The 20,346-nt window shown below is 37.1% G+C and overlaps 1 protein-coding gene across 1 annotated transcript in view; it reads right to left on the bottom strand.

The window, feature by feature from the left end:
* Positions 1-15,950, bottom strand: part of RORB (RAR related orphan receptor B) — a 136,744-nt gene extending 120,794 nt beyond the window's left edge. The window contains exon 1 of the mRNA XM_026703969.2: positions 15,170-15,950. Coding sequence (XP_026559754.2) covers positions 15,170-15,176 — 7 coding nt within the window. The 5' untranslated portion in view covers positions 15,177-15,950. The remainder of the gene's footprint in view (positions 1-15,169) is intronic.
* Positions 15,951-20,346: the final 4,396 nt, after the last annotated feature.

The raw sequence follows: 20,346 nt of genomic DNA, 5'->3' as shown, positions 1-20,346 counted from the left end.
CACACACATTAAACAAGTCACTTATTCAAACTACTTTGCAAGAAAATCATATCCATAGTCAACACTTTTCCACTACCTATCACGAGCAAACATTATTGTTTTTCAACATTCTTATAGGATTTCTTTATTTTGGGTCTATTCTTTTGTCATTATTGTTCTTACAAGAATCTCTGAAATATTCTTTTCAGCATTCCTCATTTTAGTTTCAACCTGAATAATTGCATCATTTTATTTCTAATTCAATTTACTGTGTTGTTGGGTCCTTGTTTAATCCTTTTTATTCATTTTCAAACTAAACAAAAATTCAAAAAATACTTCTGCATTTTTTTGTTTCTTTTAGTTTCAGCCATTTCTTGACTACATTATTTGCAACTGTCTTGCCTCCCTATATACATTGTACAATATCTTTCTTCATCTTTTCATAGCAATCATGCTGCTGATTTGGTTCCTCATCTACCTCCTCTTTTTCCTCTTCCCCCAAGCATCCTTAACATGTTAAAGTGGCATTCTGTAAACATAAATCTTCTCACTTTAATCTAGGTAGTCACTGACAGATAAATATATTTTAATTTTAATCACAAGTCTTATTTAATTTTTAGACAGTGGAAACACCCGATGCAATTTCCTGGCTGAAGTAAGCAGTTTTAAATAGTTAGATAGATTAAAAACTGCTAACAAACCTTACATATACTCTTTCAGGATAAAGTATATCATAATAATGAATTAAATATTTATTTATGGAATTTATATGCTGCATTAATGATATTAGATTTAAGACGTATACAATGTGATAGCATACTAATATAATATCTAAATAATAATCTAATAAATTTAGTATAATCATGCAATACAATAAGCACCATAACACACTAGATGGCACCACAACTTGCTCAGAAAACTGTTATTCTGTTCCCTAAAGATCTTCCAAAACAACCAGATTTTCAGTTGTCCAGAAGTTCACAAGGGAAAGAACTTGTCTGATTCTTATAGATACTGTTGCAAGGGGAAGTTGGACAAAAGCTATCCTACAAAAGTTGGACAAAAACTATCCTTCTACCTATTATTCCAGTATTTGTTTGTTAATCTGATTTATATAGCTCAACTGTATGATACCGGATGGCTTCAATAATTTAAAGACATATGACGCCAATGGAAATTAAATTAAGAAATTCCACAGTTGGAGTTTTAACACAGTCTACACTCAACATAGCCATTGTATAAGCTCCACTACACTTCTAGATCCCCAGATCTGATAGCACATCCAGTTTTTAAAGAGTTGAGGAAAACTGGTAGAGTGGGGGCCAAGCTAAACTTTGAGGGGATGGTGTTCCATAGGCCAAATACCATGATAGAAAAAGTCCTCCTCCTGGGTCCCACCAATAATATTTTCCAGAAGTAGAAACTATGAGATTAGACAATACTTGTCTGCTCTTTTAAGAGTAGCGCAAACCCCGTGAAAAATAAAAAAGCTGACAGTTCTGGGAGGACAATCATGTTGACATTTCCTACATCAATCTCCTTCCACAAGAACAAGAATGTGTGGTTTCCATAACTAGGCCTGCTTCCAGGCTGCCAGGGATCCAGATAATCTGCTTTTTCCAGAGTAATTTATAATTGTCCCCCTTAGTGACAATTACAAATAACTATTATTTGGGGCTATTAATGAACTTTAACTGTTAATTATTAAACAATAAACTAGTTATACAGATATATTCCTCCCAGGGTATGTAAATCTCTTTAGTAGTAGGCAAGCCCATCTTTTTTCTGGCTGCTGGGATATTCATCTCCTACAGTGAGGTACTGTTTATTGCCTGGACCAATCTTCTTGTACCGTACCCTGAAAATTTGACCAAGCAAGGTAGCCCTACAGGTGATAGAGCTGGCCCTATGAAAAAATTTATCAACCTTCTCATGATCAGAGACCGAAAAACCTACCAAATAAAATGATAAAGGATCGTCTCTGTCACACACACACAGACACATACCCCAGCTTTTAGGCTTTTGACTTGGAAGCAAATATGAGAACTTTTACATACAGATACCCCATTAAATTGTCATAGAATCAAAAGATAGATATGTCTTTTGGGTCATCCTTCTCTAAAAGGGTCTAAATTAAACATTCTGCTGAGCAATATTTAACAGGCAGAATAATTAATCTTTACCATCCCTACTGCCACAGTAGAAGCTTGAATCTGAGCTCATACTCATATTTGATTATCACTGCCCCTTGTTCTACTCACTATCAGGTATGTTTTCATTCACTATATTTCTGGCAGCTCCTCAATATATCAAGGACCTTCCTGGATTAGTAAGCAGGGAGAGCAATCAAAAAATTTGAAATATCAAACCTGTGAAGTAGACCATCCTAAATTAGTTCTTCCTACTAGTAAAGGTTGAAAGCCCTAGTCAACACCTTGGTTTTGAAAAAGTGATTTGTTCACAAGAACAAAATATACTAGATTGACCTCATTTGCAACAGGAGTCAAACCAGAAATGACTTGGGGATAAACCTATAGTTCTCGTGACAGCTTTGAATTCTTGATCTGCCTTCAAAGAAAAAAGGTTAAAATCACTCAGAGTTAATGTCAATGAATTCAAAATCAATACACTGAACAATAAATTCAAGCAATTCAGGAAGGGCAGCTGGGAAGATTGGGTAAATAGTTTATAATCAGTTAATCCAAATGCCGATGTTTCAATGTTTTGGTGGGGTTTTCCTTTCTTTTCAGTGGACAACAAGGTATTTTAGGATAAGTTTAGATAGATTAAATATAGGACAGGAATTCTGCTGCAGAATATTTTTTTCATTTTGTTTTAAGGGCTAATAAAATGAATTTTACCATAAAAATCTTATTTAAGCCAATCAGTTCTACTAAGTTTTCACCTTTCATAACATTCCACCTAATGTTACGTTATCATAATGTCTGGATTAATGAGTTTTATTAACCTACCCAGATTAAGGACTACATTCTAGAAATGTGTAAAGTGGAATATATGGCACATATTATCAAAAATACTGAATAAGTTTACAAATAAATTATTTCTATAACCTATTCGCTGTACCCACAATTCAATCCATCCCTTCTTTAATTCTTGTTTCCCCTTTTAAAAATCTTTTCTGTTTTTGTTACTTTGCATTTTGTCTTTGTTTAAAATTTAATAAAAATGTTGTTACATGTTACACAACAGACATTTGTTTTCTTCTAAATTAGACCGATTCGGTTGGATTAACCAGGGCGTAATGCATCTAGCACTAAATTCCTGATAAAATTGCATTGTTTGCAATGGCCTCAAGGAAGATATGAAATCACATACTAACAAATAGTGTTGTTAATATTAGAGAGAATGTATTGAGCTGATATGGATTGCTGTAATGTTACATGCAGTCTGCTAAAAGTTGTGCAAATAAATATTCATTACAAAATAAATTTGTTAAAAAGAACCAAAAAACCAGAATTGAATTATTTTGCCTGTATTGATAGATATGTGAAATTGAATCGGTACTCATGGCAACTACAGATACGTCTTATCACCAATGCTGCTTCCCTACCTTGTATAAATGTATACTGTTCTCCAGAAATGTCTACCAAGCTATCAAGGGATGTTTCAAATTTGGCTATTTTGAGGATGTTGACAATTCATTCAAAAATTAACATTTCTTATATGACTGTCCTTTATATGCTCTTTTGCTTGAATATCCAGATATATTTTCAAAATGTTATATTTTGTCTCATAGTAAACCAGGCCATAAAAATATATTATTGAGTTAAAAAATGGAAGCTTAAAAATGTTATCCAGAAATAAAAAGAGAACATCAACACCAACATTAGGACATAGAGTCTGGACTTAATGATGAAAGGGACTTGGCAGCATATTATTTATTTAATAAATTTATAGATTGTCTATTTCATATATATTATTTGGAACAGCCAAAATTTTATTTATCTAGTCTGGAAAATCTATTAATACTCTATGTGAAATTATTTAAAATACACTGTGAATTTTGAGGGCAAAGACACTCAGATAAGGAAACATCTATGCTATATATAAAAAAACTGCTAAAGTATGTGGATAATTATTTAGATGATAAAGAATCATAAGTAAGATACTGAAATTGATGAAATCTATAGCTTATTAAACTCTCCATATGCTATGAAAATATTTTAAGTTGCCCTGTTTTTTCAGTTTTTTTAAAAAGCTGACATTTTGGATATTGAGGTTCACATAATTACTAATACTATTATGATTAAATGCATATAGCTCTAACACAAATGGACAAAAAGGAGAACAGCTTAAACTAGTTCAACTATCTAAAACTTTATAAGATTTGTCATACATCTATAATAGTAAAACTCTATTTAAATTAAACTATGTTCACTAGAATATATATGTACATAATTGTACATACCACTATAACGTGATATAGATCCAGTAAAAGTTTTTCTTCTATCTAAAAACAAGCAATTGTAAACTAGAAGGCTGTTGGTATTTATTCTTTCTAACACATGTAAAACTAAATATGTGTGTATATATGTCTTTGTGTGTGTCTGTATCCATACACAAACACATATTCATAATTATAATATGTTGCACTAGCAAGCCTTTAAAAATAGGCATTTTCTACAAATTGCATTTGCATTTGATATATATTTCTGATGCAATTTGTAGAAAATGTCTATTTTTAAAGGCTTGCTGCAATAATTATGCATGTGTTTGTGTGCGCATACAGACACACACACACACATATTGAAATTGATGAAATCCGTAATTTATTAAATTCTCCTTATGCCCTGTTTTTCAGATTTTTTAAAAAAGCTGACATTTTGGATATTGAGGTTCAGATAATTACTAATAGCATTAACATTAAATGCATATAGATCTAACATGAATAGACAGAAAAGGAGAACAGCTTAAACTAGAAGCTTAAGTCATTTTTAATATGATTTCTTTCTACTTTTATGGAGAATTTTTATGGGAATCAAGTTTAACGTTTCCTAATATCCTATGCAACATTTTTGAAAGTGCATTATTTTGACAGTATGCAGAAGTAAAGTGAAGAAATATTTTAACCCAAAAACAATTAGAAAAAAATTATTATGAGAATTTTTTTCAATGCAGTTATTCCATAGAATGTTGAAAAATGACCAGTGAATTAGAATGTGGGGATATCTTGTGAGAGTCCAAACACCATTCATATTATTAATTAACAGTTGGATTCAATACTGTCATTCTAAGAGATACAATTGAAAATAGAATTTAATTAGCACAGAATTTCACTTTTTTCTCAGATTGTTCCAGATTGGTGGACCTTTTAAGAAAATTTGAGGCATCAGTTGAGAAACTAGCAATTTATACCTTAATGTAAATTCATTTCACAAAATTATTACAGACCAAGATGCATTTGGTACTATAAAATCATTCCTGAGAAAATATGCCAAAGATTGGACTTTTAGCTTATAACATATTATATGTACAATCAAGAAATAAAATTCTAGTCCAGAACATACCAAATCATAGCGAATTCTCACTGAATTTACTTCTGAGTAAATATAATTATGACAGTACTACACATATATTAATTTCATATGTGTAATTTACAGAAAAAATTACACTTTCTCTTTAATGCCAAATAATTTCATACTTAGAAGTCTCTTAAATGATAAATCTATTTCATTTAATACCCACGTATGTTGGTTTAAATGTTGTTTTTTTAATTTTAGGTATCGCAAGTTCAGACTGCAGTTGAACCAATTTGGATTAGTTTAATAAGTTGAATATGAAAATACTCATTTTAGACTGTATCATTCATGTGCCCCAATATTTATGGCATGAGACCCAACTTTCTATTTAAAAACAAAACAAAAATACATTTGATCAAGAGGTGTAATGATCAAAGAGCTAAAGGAACAATTTAAATTTTGACTGTATCTATAGGTGTGGAAGATAGCAGAAGGCATTTTGATAGAAAAAGGAGCAATATTATGATTATCTATATGTTATATACTATATATATATAATATATATATAATATATGTTGTTTAGTTTTAGCCATTTTTATTTGCCCAACTTTAAGTTAATACATTACATTATCAGAAGTAATTATATTTAGCAATTTATTATCAACGTTAGAAAAATACTAATTCATTCAGCAGTTGTGTTTCCTTTCTGTGGCTTGTATATAGAATTGTATTATTAAATTCAGAGGAAGCACTTTCCTCTAACCAGTCCCACCCAGAGTAGTGAATAGTAGTAATGAACTGAATATTCTAAAACCCCACATCTGTTTCAGTTCTCCAATAGTAGCTTTAGTAACTTTACCATGTACAGTTCTACGCCTATAATAGTAATTCATTTATACAAATTTATTACAAAATTCAGTAGGAGTAGGATTATATCCTTTGTTAATGTTAAATAAATTGTACAGCTTTGATGACTACAGAGACAGTTTAATCTTGCATTTCATACAACCCCAAGCTATTAGATATCACATGGTTGTACAATATACATTTTCAAATTTGATTTGCTTTGTTCATGGGAGTAGCCTCAGGATAGCAACATTTCCCTGCAGTCTATGAAATAATTCTCAAATAATGTGTTCATCTGGCAAGTAACCACTGTTATTTGACCTTTAGCTGAAAGAGTACTTTGTTTTCACTGCTTTGAATTCAGAGATAATTTCAATCACTTTTTTTTGACATAGACATCTTCATACCATTTCTTAAAATGATTGTGGATTTTGTCAGCATAATTCAATCATGAGAAAATAAGGTAACATACTGAGATCAATTACCAAACAATAGAATCTTCACTACATATTCTAATAAAGTATAATCAATATATAATTAAGATATCAAACTCCCTTATCCCTTATCAGTGGGAAAATATTAAATGTGTAAACAGCCAATAAAGTTTTGAAATGCTTCTTTTGGCTGAATTATGAACACAGTATGAAACCCTTGTTAGTCAAACAATGCTGCAGCTCTATCTGTTCTTATCCAGAAACTCAAAGGAGTTTACTCCTGGGAACAAATGTACTTTTTATCTGTTGAAATCTTTGAGAATCATAGATTAAGGATTATGAAGGTGCCATTATGATAAGAAACAAATAGCTTGGTAGGCATACATTAAAGATAAAACCAAGAGAAAATTATAGCTTTTAACAGTGCTACATGCGCATATGCATGTAAATGTTATTAATGGGCACGGATTTGAAAATACAGTGTAAAATTAAGCTAACATTCTAATTCCGATAGTTTTTATATTTAAACATTACTCTCTAAGGACTTTGTGCAATTATACAAAGCTCACTTCAGATAAACTTAGAATTTGAATTTAATCTGAAACATACAAAGAAATTTCAAAAGGAATTTTATCCAACAAGTTATTGTGAATATGTTGTTAAATTTTTATTGAATGCTCTATTCTCCTGTTTAGATGGTTGTCAAGATTGTTATTGATATATGTTCACAAGAAATTCTACTAATAGTCACACTTCCACAGTAAAGCATGATTTATTACAATTGTCATTGTACACTTATGAATTTTTTTGTTAAGACTGAAGGAACAACTTATAGGTTATAAAAGAAGTAACTGGACTTATGAGTAGCAAATGTCATTCATTTGTGATTTGATCAATCATTATGTTATCCTCTGTTTTTTGTTGTTTTAATTAAAAAGCATATATCTATCCATTTCATAGAAGTAATGCTAATTCTCTGTGAAGTTTTTGCACCAAATGAAAAAGTAAGAAAATATTTATTCAATAGTTTCTGAGCTGGCTTTTCACAACCAGGTAACCATTGAAAACATACAGGTAGTCCTTGACATTGATCCCAAAATTTATGTTGCTAAGTGTGACATTAAGTGATTTTGCACCCTTTTAAAAACTTTCTTGCCACAGTTAAGCATGTGGCCAACAAGCATGGTTGTTAAGAGAAGCTGGCTTTCCCACTGACATTGTTTGTCAGAAGGTTGCAAAAGGAGATCACATGACCACGGGAGACTGCAAAGGTCATAAGTGTGAAAAATGGTCATAAGTCACTTTTTTCAGTGATGTTGTAACTCTGAATGGTCACTAAATATACTGTTATAAGTGGAGGACTACATGTAATGGCAACAGTTATTCCTGATAAAATAGATTAGTCAAATTAATTAATATATATTTCAATCTGAATATCACATGCATATTTTGATCATTTCCTATCAGTAGCTTTGTTTCTTATAACATTGGAAACCACTTTTTCTTCTAAAATACAGCTTGATACTACATTTAAATATTAATTAAATAAAGTATTGGGAGAAAAGCATGTCAGAAAAACTTTGGGAATTTGATCAAACTAGATTTGAAACTTACTTACACAGGGATTGCTATAAAATTATGTATATTTACTTGGGAGAAAGCCCTACTGAAACAAGTACAGCTTATTTCTGAATATACATACATTATATTGTGGTGTACTAATTAAGGTATTGACCAGCACTGCAGAAAGCCCATCTGCCATGGACTGTGCTACTTTGGCCATTCATTCACTCCTAGTCCAATTTATCTTATGGAGTTGTTCCTATGGCAAAAATGTAATGATAAAGCACTATCTGCACCACTGGAGCTCCTGAATGAAGCAAACAAAGAAACCGGCCAGTCCATAAGAAACTATTTGACAGAACTGGCTAAAATCTATAAAATGATTTTTTTTACTAGGTAGTGTATAGTTTTGAATATAACTGGCAAATAAAATACCAGGAAAAGTGCAACTCTATAGGATTCATAAAAGACTGATGGGTTTTTAATTTAAAATTTATAATTTGATTGGAAAGCAACTTTTGCTAATGAAAATCATTTATCAAAAACATTAAAACAGATGAATAATGCATCTTTTGGTTTGCAACTTATGACAGACTTGACTTTATGCTTGAATTTCAGTGAAGGCCTTTCTGGTTACAGTTTTTTCTAGTAAAAATACGTCAAATTATGTCATATGGCATCATCCTTTTAAAAGTCAATGGTTCCCCATATCATTTTTATCTTATTTTGGCTTCCTCAGTTCAATAACTAAGTTCACAATGATGAACTTAAACAGAACTATTCATTCTTGGCATGCCTATGATCATGATGATGTAAGTCAGCAGGACTGACTGTTGCAAGAATATTGTAATGTAAACATTGCCTCTTAATATTCAGCAATTGATAATATGATAAGTTGCCGTAATGTTTCAAAAAACACATCTTTAGCAGTAATTAAATGATAAGTTTATTCAAGTTAATAAGATGATGGCATTACCTGTATTTCAATGTTGAGGAGAAAATATGTATTTGGAATGCTCTTTGATGTACCAGTGAAACTGCCTAAATTGTTGATAGGGAAGGGAACTGAAATACCACAGCTGAACAAACTGCTGGAAGATATGATTGCAAAGTTTAGGGAGTACAGTTTGCACATTTATATATATAAATATACATGTACATTTATATAAATATACATTTATATTTATATATATATATATATATATATATATATATATATAGACTACTATAAAAAAATTATACTTTTTGGAAACTCAGAGCATAGTAGTCTAAATCGCTCTTATCTGAACATATATATATACTACTATGCTTTGAGTTTCTAAAAATTATGGGTTTTTTTGCAATTTTACACACACACACACACACAAAGAAATATTTAAATAAATAAAAAACAAGAGTAAAAATGATTGACACCTGAAATGTTGCAATATATGTGTATTTTTTAAAAGAGGAACCACTATCTGGGTGTGCATTTTAATTTGGACAGTACAGTGTTTTAATTATCTGTGTTTATATTTTCAACATAAGTATCCTAGAATTGTGCTTGATTTTCCAGGACAAATGGGAATCTTAATTCAGTAACATAAGTAGTATCACTCTGTTTATTTTCGTATTTTCTCCCCTTCCCAACTAATCTGAAAGAGAACTGCCCTTAAAGCAAAACCAGTTTCAGATTAGGTATATATTGAAGTAGACTACAGCAAGAATAGGATGTCCAACCACTTATCGTCTATATTTGAACTATTTCAGTAGCACAATCAAGCATAATCTTGTTGAAGTTTCAGGGCAGTTTCTAAAGCGCAGGAAAATAGGGTAAGTGCACCACCTCAACCCAGTCTGTTGGGTTGCCTCGTAAAACTTCAGAGAACAGCCAGCCGCCGCGAGGGCAGGATCCAGCCCCCTCCTCTCTTCTTTTCTTGGAGCACCGCGGACCCGGCTGGACTTCCCGCGACCCCTTCAGACGGCAGATAAGACCTCCCGTTCGCCTTGTTCTGAGTGGGGTGAAATTAGTAAATCGTGCGAAGTTTAGGATTTTGGGGATGGAAAAGATTCTGTAAAGTTTCAGAAAAGTTCTGTGTATTATTCAGGTCGCAATTATACTTCCAAAAGAAAAGAAACGCAGCCTAATACCGAGACGTCCCAGCTTCATTTATTTGAGCAGCAGCTTTGCCCCAATCGTGGTTTGATTTTGCTGAAAGCCAATACTCTATCGATTGATTGATTGGCACTTTTCTCTTCGGAACCAAAACTTTTTTTTTTAAATGGGAAGATTAATATTCCAGAAACCAAACCATCGAACGAATCGTCAGCGCTGGAGACTGGACCGACTGAAGGTCGCAGTTGATTTAAAAAACAAAACCGGGGGTGGGGGAGGGATTTTGAGGTACCGGTCCAGCAAGAGGAAGCTCAAAAGAAACAACCTCTCGGTCTCAGTTTGATCTAAAAGAGCACCGATGTGGCCCGACATATCAGCTCCTCAATCTCCTAAAGCTAAACCCCCTAAAATGCAGTTCTCTTAAAGGAAAAGTTCAGGCCTTCGATCTGCGAATGCTGCCAAATTGGGGCGGGGGTGGAGGCGGGATGCCAGGAAATGAGGAGGGTGTGTGTGTTAATTTACAATGCGGATCGCTGACGAGTCCTGTGACCTTCCCCGCATTTCATCCTTCATAATATAATATTAAAAACGACAAGAGAAGTGCTTGACAAGCGCCAGGATCGACCTAACTATTTTAACTGGATCTCTGATTTCTCGCCCTCCCTTGGTCGGACTTTTAAAGGTTTATAAAGAAATGGGTCTGGTGCGACTGGGCTGTGAGAATCAACGTTTCCGTCTTCCAGGAGTTTATATTGAAGTGGTAAAAGATTAGACAGGTAAGACAGAGACGTTTGATGGCTACCTTAATTACACAGCTGAGATCAACATAGACTAAGACATCATGCCCATCAAGTTCATCGATTCCAAAAGAAAGTAGACTAAGGACGTTGGAAAGCGTTTTGATATATCCTCCGAGATAAATGCCGCTGAAATCATTGGAACTTATTTCCTAATTCTCCTTAGAATTGCTAGTCTCATTCCATTTGCAAAGGGCACCCTCTTTTCTATTACTTCCTGCCTGGACTTCAAGCAGGAGCTGCCAACCGCTTCTTTAAGAGTAGCAGGACAGACTCTCGGGAAAACTCAGCCCATTTTATAAGAACACGAGCACCTGAGTTGATGAAGTTTCTGAATCTAATTAGCATATGGAAACTGAGACGATCTGATGGATTGGAAAATGTAAACTAGAGCACAATTGTTATACAATGTAACTAGATGGGGGCTAGAAATGCGGTCAAATATTTAGATGAAGAGTGCCAATTAGGAAAGCCGGAGCGCTGGTCCACGGGGCGCTTAGACTTCGTGGGATAACAACGAAGAACAGATTCAGACAGCTTTCGCTGAATAATCTCCGCCTGTCAAGCGCTGGGGGCTGAGATGGTCCTTCTCTGGTCCTTGGACTTATTTTCTCAGCCGAGAGAAGTAGGTTAGTGGAGCACGTGACAAAGGCCCAGACCAACCCGAAGCAGAGGCAGATAAGCGAAACGAAGCTTTGACAGATGAATTCCGAATTCGCCCAACTGTCCCCCTACAACTTGCGAGTCCGGTCAAGCACAGCCCTGCCAGATAGCCCGAGGCCACTTCTGCTCCGATCGGTATGTGTTCTAGCAACCCCACTTCTGGGTAGCAACCATCGATGAGAACAATATATGGAGCGTCTGACTGCGTGTTTCCCTGGCCACTGATAAAGAGCCAGCTGTACCTTAAAAGGTTCCAGAGAAGGAACCTCGTGGGGAGCTGTTTTAGCAAGAATCAGCAGTATGCCAATCACTTTGGGTGAACTTGATCCCATGCTTTTTCTCTCACCTGGCCATGCTCCCATTAGTGCTACTTCTTCAGCAGAATACCTATTGTCCCTATCTCACCTGGACCAATCGGACGCAAGTGACTAGAGCAGGGTTGGATTCAGAAGTAACCCTCCCCCCAGCCAACCAAAGCGATCCATTTCCAAAGGCGTGCTTAGCCTTCTTTACAGAATCTTAACCGCGAGCGAACTCTATGGGAGCTATTCCCAAGTAAACCTGCTCGACAGAGGGACGGTACTGCTAGCGTCTGCTTCGAAGTAAATTTCATGGAATGCGGTTGGGTTCACTGGTAATAAAGTAGTGTTCGGTATATTTGACGGACTCTGTCAAATTGGCCTCTTCTTTACCAACAATTCTTCTTTAGCAACGAGTTCACTGCATAGAAAAGCGCTTTGAGCGGGTTTCTTAGCTCTTCAGCAATTACGGCGGAGGAATTTCAAAATCGGGCGGAGTTCTTATAGTTTACAAAGCACGAGCATCCTTAATCTAAACTCTTAAGAGCCTAGTTTCCGCCCAAATACCCGAGATACGAGCGTTGAAGTCAGATCCTTGGAGGGGTCCTGTCCCACACCGAGTCCTAGCAACAGTCCAGGAGAAGCCGCGCATACCTTCATGAGACCCCTGAGTAAGGACACTCGAGACCGTTGGGTCATCTTACAGCCAACCTCCCCTGTCACCGGAACCTACAAGTATTGTACATCTCTCTGCATTACCGACCCTTTTCTCGGCATTTATTCTCCAATTTAGAAAGGACTCTGTTGTTTTGACCTGTTTTAGATGGGGAAGGGGTCAACAAGTAGACTTAAACTCAGCACTTGCTTTGTGGAAACACACCCACCAAGTAATTTCTACTTTAACTACACTTCAAAGGCTTTAAGTCTTAAGTCACAGTAGGATATCCCAATTAACAGGGTAGTCTTCCCAATTTCTTCTCTTAACCTCAGATTTATTCCAGTCATTTAAAGTGGACGCTAGTCTTTTTTCGGTCCAAGCAGGAAAGTACCTGCTATCAGAGAAGAAAGTTCATCTGTATTTAGTCTGTAGAGCGAGTTTACATTAAAAAAAAAAAAAACAACGAAGGGGATGGGGGGGGGGTTGGAAATAGCCGTCTTTAAAAAAAGTAAAGGCATTTTACGCTTTCAATCCCGTTGTTTCAATGAATGGCGATTGGATCTGCATAAATCTGGAAACTTGCGAGGTTTAAAAGAAGACGCGCGTCAGAAGCGCGTCTTAGGAGAGAGAGAGCAGATCTAGGAGCGTCCTTCCAACCCAAACAGCCTGATCTACCACCAACCACTGAATAAACGGGAGGGCAATTTCAACAGGATTGTGCAATTTAACCTCAAAAAAACGCCGAAATTTCTCTATAACAGTGATCTGCGAGAAATCTCCTCTGGACGGTGGATGGGGCGAGAAGACACAATAAGAGATAGCGCTGAAGGAATGAATGAGGCTCTGGGTTTATATTCTGTTGAGGAAGTGAATTATTTAAGAGTGAGAAGGGGGAGAGGTCATCCAATTTTCTTTTGGGATTTGAGAATTTCTGTACTAATAGGAGTGATCCGTGAATTATGATCAATATGCTATCTTTGCATTCTCTGTCTTTCTCTGCTCCAGCCCGCCCCTTGCTATTCAATGTATCATATCCTAATCAGTCCACAGGGTAATAAGCTTAAATCTGAGAAGTATATTCAGAGACTTGAATAAATGAAAATTATCTCAAGGCCAGCAGAAAAGTTGATATTCAAGGGATATATTTGGAAGACAGAAGCTGGGAAGGATGACAGGTGTCTATACTGCTGCTGATGGAGAAGTAGGTTTTCCACTTGCAGACAGCTCAACCTTTCTTCCAAATATTTTAGGAACCCCCTGCAGTCATCTTCAACACTCCAAGTTTGGCCTGTAAAGCCACAGAGTTCCATTGATTGATCAATGGATCATAGAACCATGAAAAAATAGATTAATGAGCATCACAAAGGATACAGATTGGATGCAAGAAGACAAATGTATGTCTAGATGGTCCAGGAGTTAAAATGAATGTTGTTCAAAGCTGTGCATACTGAAAAGAGTGAGCTGATCCATAGTACTCTACAGCTGATTCTATCAGAACTTTTTCTTCAGTTCTGATGAGTACCAGACCACAACTCCACCATTGTCAACTTGCATTTTCTCTAGAAAAATGTATGCTGCATGTAAAGTATTTGGGATAGTTGGATGGAGAGTTTAGAAACTTGACTAAAAAAGAAGCCTCACTGCCCAGCTTTACTTCCAAACCTGTTTGCCAAGCATCCTTTTGACAAATTAGTAGTCTAGACCCACCTTTCTCCAAAGTCATCTCCTTCTTATGGCTTACAGGCCATATACACTTTGTTTAATCTAACTTGGTACCTTCACTGGGTTATAATCCCAATGCATCTGGATGGGGTACCAGTTTGGGATAGGATGGTCTAAGTTTTCAGTAAAAACTAGACATTTCTAAGTAGTTCCTCCTCCTCCTTCTCCTCCTCCTCCTCCTCCTGGCCTAGCAACCACTATCTTTCTCAGTCTTAAATTTCCCACTCCCATGCAAAGGGAACATCTCTGCTCACCAGTGTTTGCTCAGAAGCAGGAAAGTAGCAAAACTTCTGCCTGCTGAGCTGTTTTTGTAGAAAGGAGAGGGACTACCCCAGGAGGATCTTCAAAGAGACCCTCAAGCCCCCCCCCCCAAAATAGACAAGGTGTGGGGGTAGGAAACGGGTGATAAGACATAGACCATATCTGCAAAAAAAGAAAGAAAAAGGAACTTTCTGATAACGTGACAGCATCCACTGTCTCTCTCTCTCCATCCCTAATCCTTCTCCAGTTCCCTTCTGAAGCAGTTCCTAAAAGGTTGACTCGCCCGGCCATCGGCCGCCCTTCCCCTCCGCTCGCTCGCTCGCTCGCTCGCTCCCTTCCCAGCCACGCCGAGGACACCGTCCCGCCCTTTACCTCGCATGGTGCTGGTGAGCCTCCGCTCGGCGCGGTCATGTAGCTCTCAACTTAAATCCCCTCCTCAGCAAGAGCGACGACGGCGGCTGTGGAGAGCCTGTCCCGCTGCGGCAACCATTCCTCCCCCACAAGGTGCTCTTCTTTTTTTCTTCCCGCTCCTTTTAACTTTCTTTTCTTCTTCTTTCTCTGTCGTCAGGGGATTATAGCGCCTCCGTCTTTTCCTCCTCAGTCGCCAAAACGCTCTCCAGAAAAGTGTCTCTGGGCGACTCGTTGGATTCGCGCGGGCGGGGTCGACCGCCTTCCCCGCTCCTCTCCTGGCCTCTCCGCGCTCGCTCGGTCCCTCTTCTGCCCGGGCTTTCAAGTCCGCAACAACCCGACTTTGCGAAGCTTTCTTTTGTGATTCCCGCGGCCTGGAGAGAAGCGGCGGCGGCGGCGGCGGCGGTGGAAGGAGGTGGGGGCGGGGAGGGGACTTGTGGTCGGATAGATGGTTGTGCGGAGAAGGAAAAAAGAAAAACAAATCAGACGAAAAAGAGGGAAAGGCGGAGGAGAGGAGTTGCGCTTTTGGGAAGGAAAGCAGGAAAAAGCCCAGCCACCGAAAAGAAGCAGAGGAGGTGGTGGAGAAGGAAAAGGCTAAGGACGGTAGAGCCTGTGCGTTTTCACACGACAGTTGTGCCTGTTTGGAGCAGATTTCCCTGACGCCTCTGTTTTCATCCTTCGGTTGTTACAAGGACACGCAGGAAACAGGAGCGCGAGGGAAGCTTGAGTGGGAAAGCTGCAAAGAGGCTTATAGCGGGGGGCGGGCAGCGCCGGTTACTTCACGCTCCGCCTCCTGTCAAGCCCCTCGGCCAATCCAAAGCCGCCGGAGTTAGGAGCCCGGCGGAGGGCCTGGGCGCCGGAGGAAGCGACTGGGGGAGGGAGGAGTTTGGCAGACGCTTTGTCGAGAGCGAAAGCGGGGGGCGGGGCTGAGGGAAAGGAGGCGACGTAGGGAGCGCGCGCGGGAGTGCGCTCGCTCGCGCGCTCGCGCCTTTTCTCCCTCCTTTCCTTCCTTCGGTCGGTGGCTCGCGCTCGGGCTCCGCTTTCTCCGATTCCCTTGTCGTCGCTTTCTTGGCCGAAGCCTCGAGCGCTTCGGACGATCTCTTTAACTTGCGGTCGGCGGTGTGAGGTGAACTCGGCTCCGGAAAAGCTTGGCTCGGCGTCGTTTAGAACTGGGTCCTCTCACTTCTCCGCTTCTGTCACCCCGAACAAGGCAAAAAAAAAAAAAAGTTGCTTTACTCTTCTCAAAGCGCTCCCGTCCCACCCCGGGACGCTTCTCTGCTTAAATTGGTTAGAAAGATGGCTGTTTCTTTAACCTTTATGGTTTAACCTTTAGGTTTGAGTATATGATAAAATAATAGGCAGATCTCCAGCCCGGGGAAGGATAAAGATGCCGTTAAGAAAGACTTCACAGCTGTAACTCTGCAAAATGAAATGCAGGTGCAGAAGAACATGACATTATTTTAACGTTTTTAAAGATATAAAGTATCTTATACAATAGGATCCTTGAGTGCAGGTGTTAAAAAGAACACAAGCCTGTCTGTCTGTCTGTCTGTCTGTCATCCCTCCATCTAATCCACAGCCAAGCAAAATCTTTATTAAAACCAAGAAAAAAGCCACAAAATAGAAATCAGCTGAAAGTGGTATAGAAGGTGGTATAGAAGCCAGCTGAAATATGCAATATTGGGGTCCTTTTTTCCTTCTGCAATTCTTTTGGAGAATATTTATTTGAGCCCTGCCTCTATTATTTTTACAAACAATCCAAGGCAGAGAACATATTCAACATACCTTCTTCCTCCTATTTTCCCTATAACAATAACCCTGTGAGGGAGATTGGCCTGAGAAAAAGCCCATGACTAACTCACGGGCTCCTGTTTTCTAACTTGGTGCCTTATTCACAAGACCAACATATATATTATCTGAAATCAAGTTCTGCCAGCGGGCCTGGGGGACCTAGAGCAGGATGGAGCCCATTAAATGGCTCGGGTGATCTGCTGTCGCCAGAGTGGGTGGGGGAGTGATTTTGTTATACTATATTAATTTATTTGATTCTTTTTGTTAGTTTTTATTGTTTTAAATGTGGTTTTACATTCTGTAAGCTGCCTTGAGTCACCATGGGCGAATAGGCGGCAATATAAATTCAATAAATAAATAAATAAATAAACCCAAGCTGTTTTAAATCTTTTCCTTTAGTTTTAATCTATATTATTAATCCATTTTAGAAATCCAGGAGAAAGTACTTTTAGAAAATACCATGCAACTTTCTAAAACCGAACCTTACATACCGTAGAATCTTTCTCCACTGCTGAGTTAAAGTCTTCTTCAATAGGTCTGTGCAAGCTTCCAAAATTACTTGGAGAAAGGATTCAAAACTTATATTAGCAGAAGCACAGCAGTTCTCTGCTATTCATTAAAGCAGGCAGATATTTTGGCTGGGCTGGCACCTTTTTTTAAAGCTCACACAAGTCTGGGGAAACATTGGGTGGCTTTAATTAATTGAAGGGAAGTGCTGTTCTTGCACACACTGAAGTCCCAAATAGATGTTCTGAATTTTTTTTTTTTTTGAAGCACATACAGTGCTGCTGTTTGCCCATACTTTAGTCAAAAACCAACTGGCATGAAACTGGTGCTCATCTCTAATGTGCCTTTTCCAGGCAGTTGACTTGAAAAAATAAAAGCTTTACACTCTTGCCTCTATAGGAGTGTGAATAATTAGGGTCAGACATAATCATAGATGTTTCCTACTTTCATTTTAGTGGTTAAAATTATACTTTCTAGAAACCAGTGATATGGTACCCAGAGTACTCCCCATAATCCTTGTTTGCAGAGTGATTGGTGATACTAGTAATATTCTCAGATAGAAATGCTGTAATTGTGTGATTGAGACCACTGGCATTAAACAGTTCCTTGAGCGGAATATTTCATTAACTTACTTGTTTGTTATACCCTTAGCATTAAACCATGTTCAAAATGCCATTTTTTCTATTATCATCAATGTCAGATTCATAATATTTTGGTTTTACTAATGAAGATCCTTTTTTTCCATTTAGAACTCATGTATATCATGAAATATCATGAAAAATGGAGTAGAAAAAGTGTGCATACTGAAGAATCCAAAATGAAAAACAATACCTTACTTTGGGATGATTTACTAAAATCTATAACATTTTTATATAAATATTTCCTGATTACAACTGCAATGCATCATGCAATTAATATTGCAATTAATATTCATATATGCAGGTTTTTTCTTCTTCTAACACAGTTTGGACAAAAGTGGAATATCATGAGATTTATCTATTTTCAGTACAGAAGGCTGATATATTACAAGAACACATTACTGTGAAAAGTTTGGAATTGTGTTAGTGAAAGTTTCGGGAACACAATAATTTTATTTCATAAGAGTTTCTGTGAATTTTGATGTAAACGTCATTGCTCTGCCAGATATTAATAGGGCTGCCATGTGATTCTTTCAAACACTTGACTATGAAATTATTTCATTTTCATTAATGAATAATCTCTAAACCCAACATAAATTGCAGTTCCTAATTTAGGCAGTTAGGACCAGTGTATTTCTCTCTTTGTCCTAGTCTTGTGTCCTACAAACTGGTGGACTACAAGAATCCCAATACCTTTTGAGATATGTATCTTCATCCATTACTCCAGTTTTGAATTCTCAAAAATACCTTCCTGATTCCATTTCTTCTTCTATTTAACAACATTATGCTTTTATATTCTTCAATACAGTTCTCAGGAAGAAAAACAAAACAATTGAAAGATAAACACAATGCACAGAAACAGTAATAGAAGCATGACACTGGTAACAAACTCATTTTAAAAAAACCAAATACAATAAATAGAATGAAAATCATACTATCTATGATTGCAATATTCATGTACTGAGATAGGGACATCCATGTTCAGGAGGACATTATCTGCACATTTGGGAAAAGTCCAAAACACACAGAAGGAAAAACTAATTAGGAAAAATCCTTAAAATCCCTTTCAAAAGATCCCCCAGTGAATGCTAAGCACAAAGTGACAATCCAGATATATGGAATAGTATTGTGCTTATATTATAGAAAAGTATTCTAGCCATAAACAGCCATAAGCACTTCTCTGTCTTGAAAGTCCTCTTTCTTTTTTGTTAAAGCGTTTAAAGCATGACCCTGAGATCCCTATAAGATCTGTTGCTTTTGCTGCCACCACCAAACCCTAGAATTTGAGTGCTTTTTCTACAATGTAGTATACAGATAAAACATTATAAGGTTACATAACTAGATGAAAAGCAGGGAAGATACACAACAGCAGTCACTTTAATAATGCTTAAACAAGACTCAATTAACATGTATTAAATAAATTAAAATTGGTTGTAAACAAGTACTATTACAACATGTCCAAAGGTTATTAATTGCCTTCCCTGGAAGTAAATATCTATTTATAACTCTGTCACTTTGACAGATGTAAGTTGTCTTAGGACTAGGATTCCAGGTTTCTGTAAAACCTGTCTGTCTACCCAAACCTCTTAAATCCCTTTCTCCTGAGTTTGCTTCCTTGCTTCCCTGGAATACAAACTGGGATGAGGTGCCCTGTGTTACCATACTTTGATTGACAGTTCTAATACCCAATCATTACAAGCCGTACTCCACAGATCTTTGAAGGATGCTTTTCTTTGTTGAAAGTTCAAGTGAAGCACCACTTGAAAGCTGTTTCTCTTTGCCTGCTCTGACCTTTAGTAATTCCACTAGCTAGAAGAGATTTCTGCAGACATGAGATTTATATATAGAACCTCTTCCAGCTATTTGAACTGCTGGCTAAGGCTTTAAAGCAACACAAAGCATCTCATTTAGGAGAATCTCATTGTCTCTTCACCTCCATAAAACAAAGTGCATAGTAAAAGGAGCCACATCAAGGCAGAGCTAAGCTTTTTCATTATCATTATTATTTTCTGTTCACAACTATATGAAGTCACAGCTGCCAGTTCTTTAGTGGCATTTGCCTTCATTCTCACTGAGTTCTTCCCAAGAACCTAGAATGTTGTGACATATCAGCATCAGTGTGGATCCAAGCAGTGTGGCCTTTTGTAATTGAAAGATGGAAAATTTGTCAATTCACAGATTTTTTAAATTCTATGCAAGATTTTT

Source organism: Pseudonaja textilis, chromosome 2, assembly GCF_049901715.1.
Source record: "Pseudonaja textilis isolate UNSWEBS1 chromosome 2, rPseTex1.2, whole genome shotgun sequence".
In the NCBI taxonomy this organism is placed as follows: domain Eukaryota; kingdom Metazoa; phylum Chordata; class Lepidosauria; order Squamata; family Elapidae; genus Pseudonaja; species Pseudonaja textilis.
Note: the sequence above shows the minus strand (reverse complement) of the source record. Positions and strands in the feature narration are given on the sequence as shown.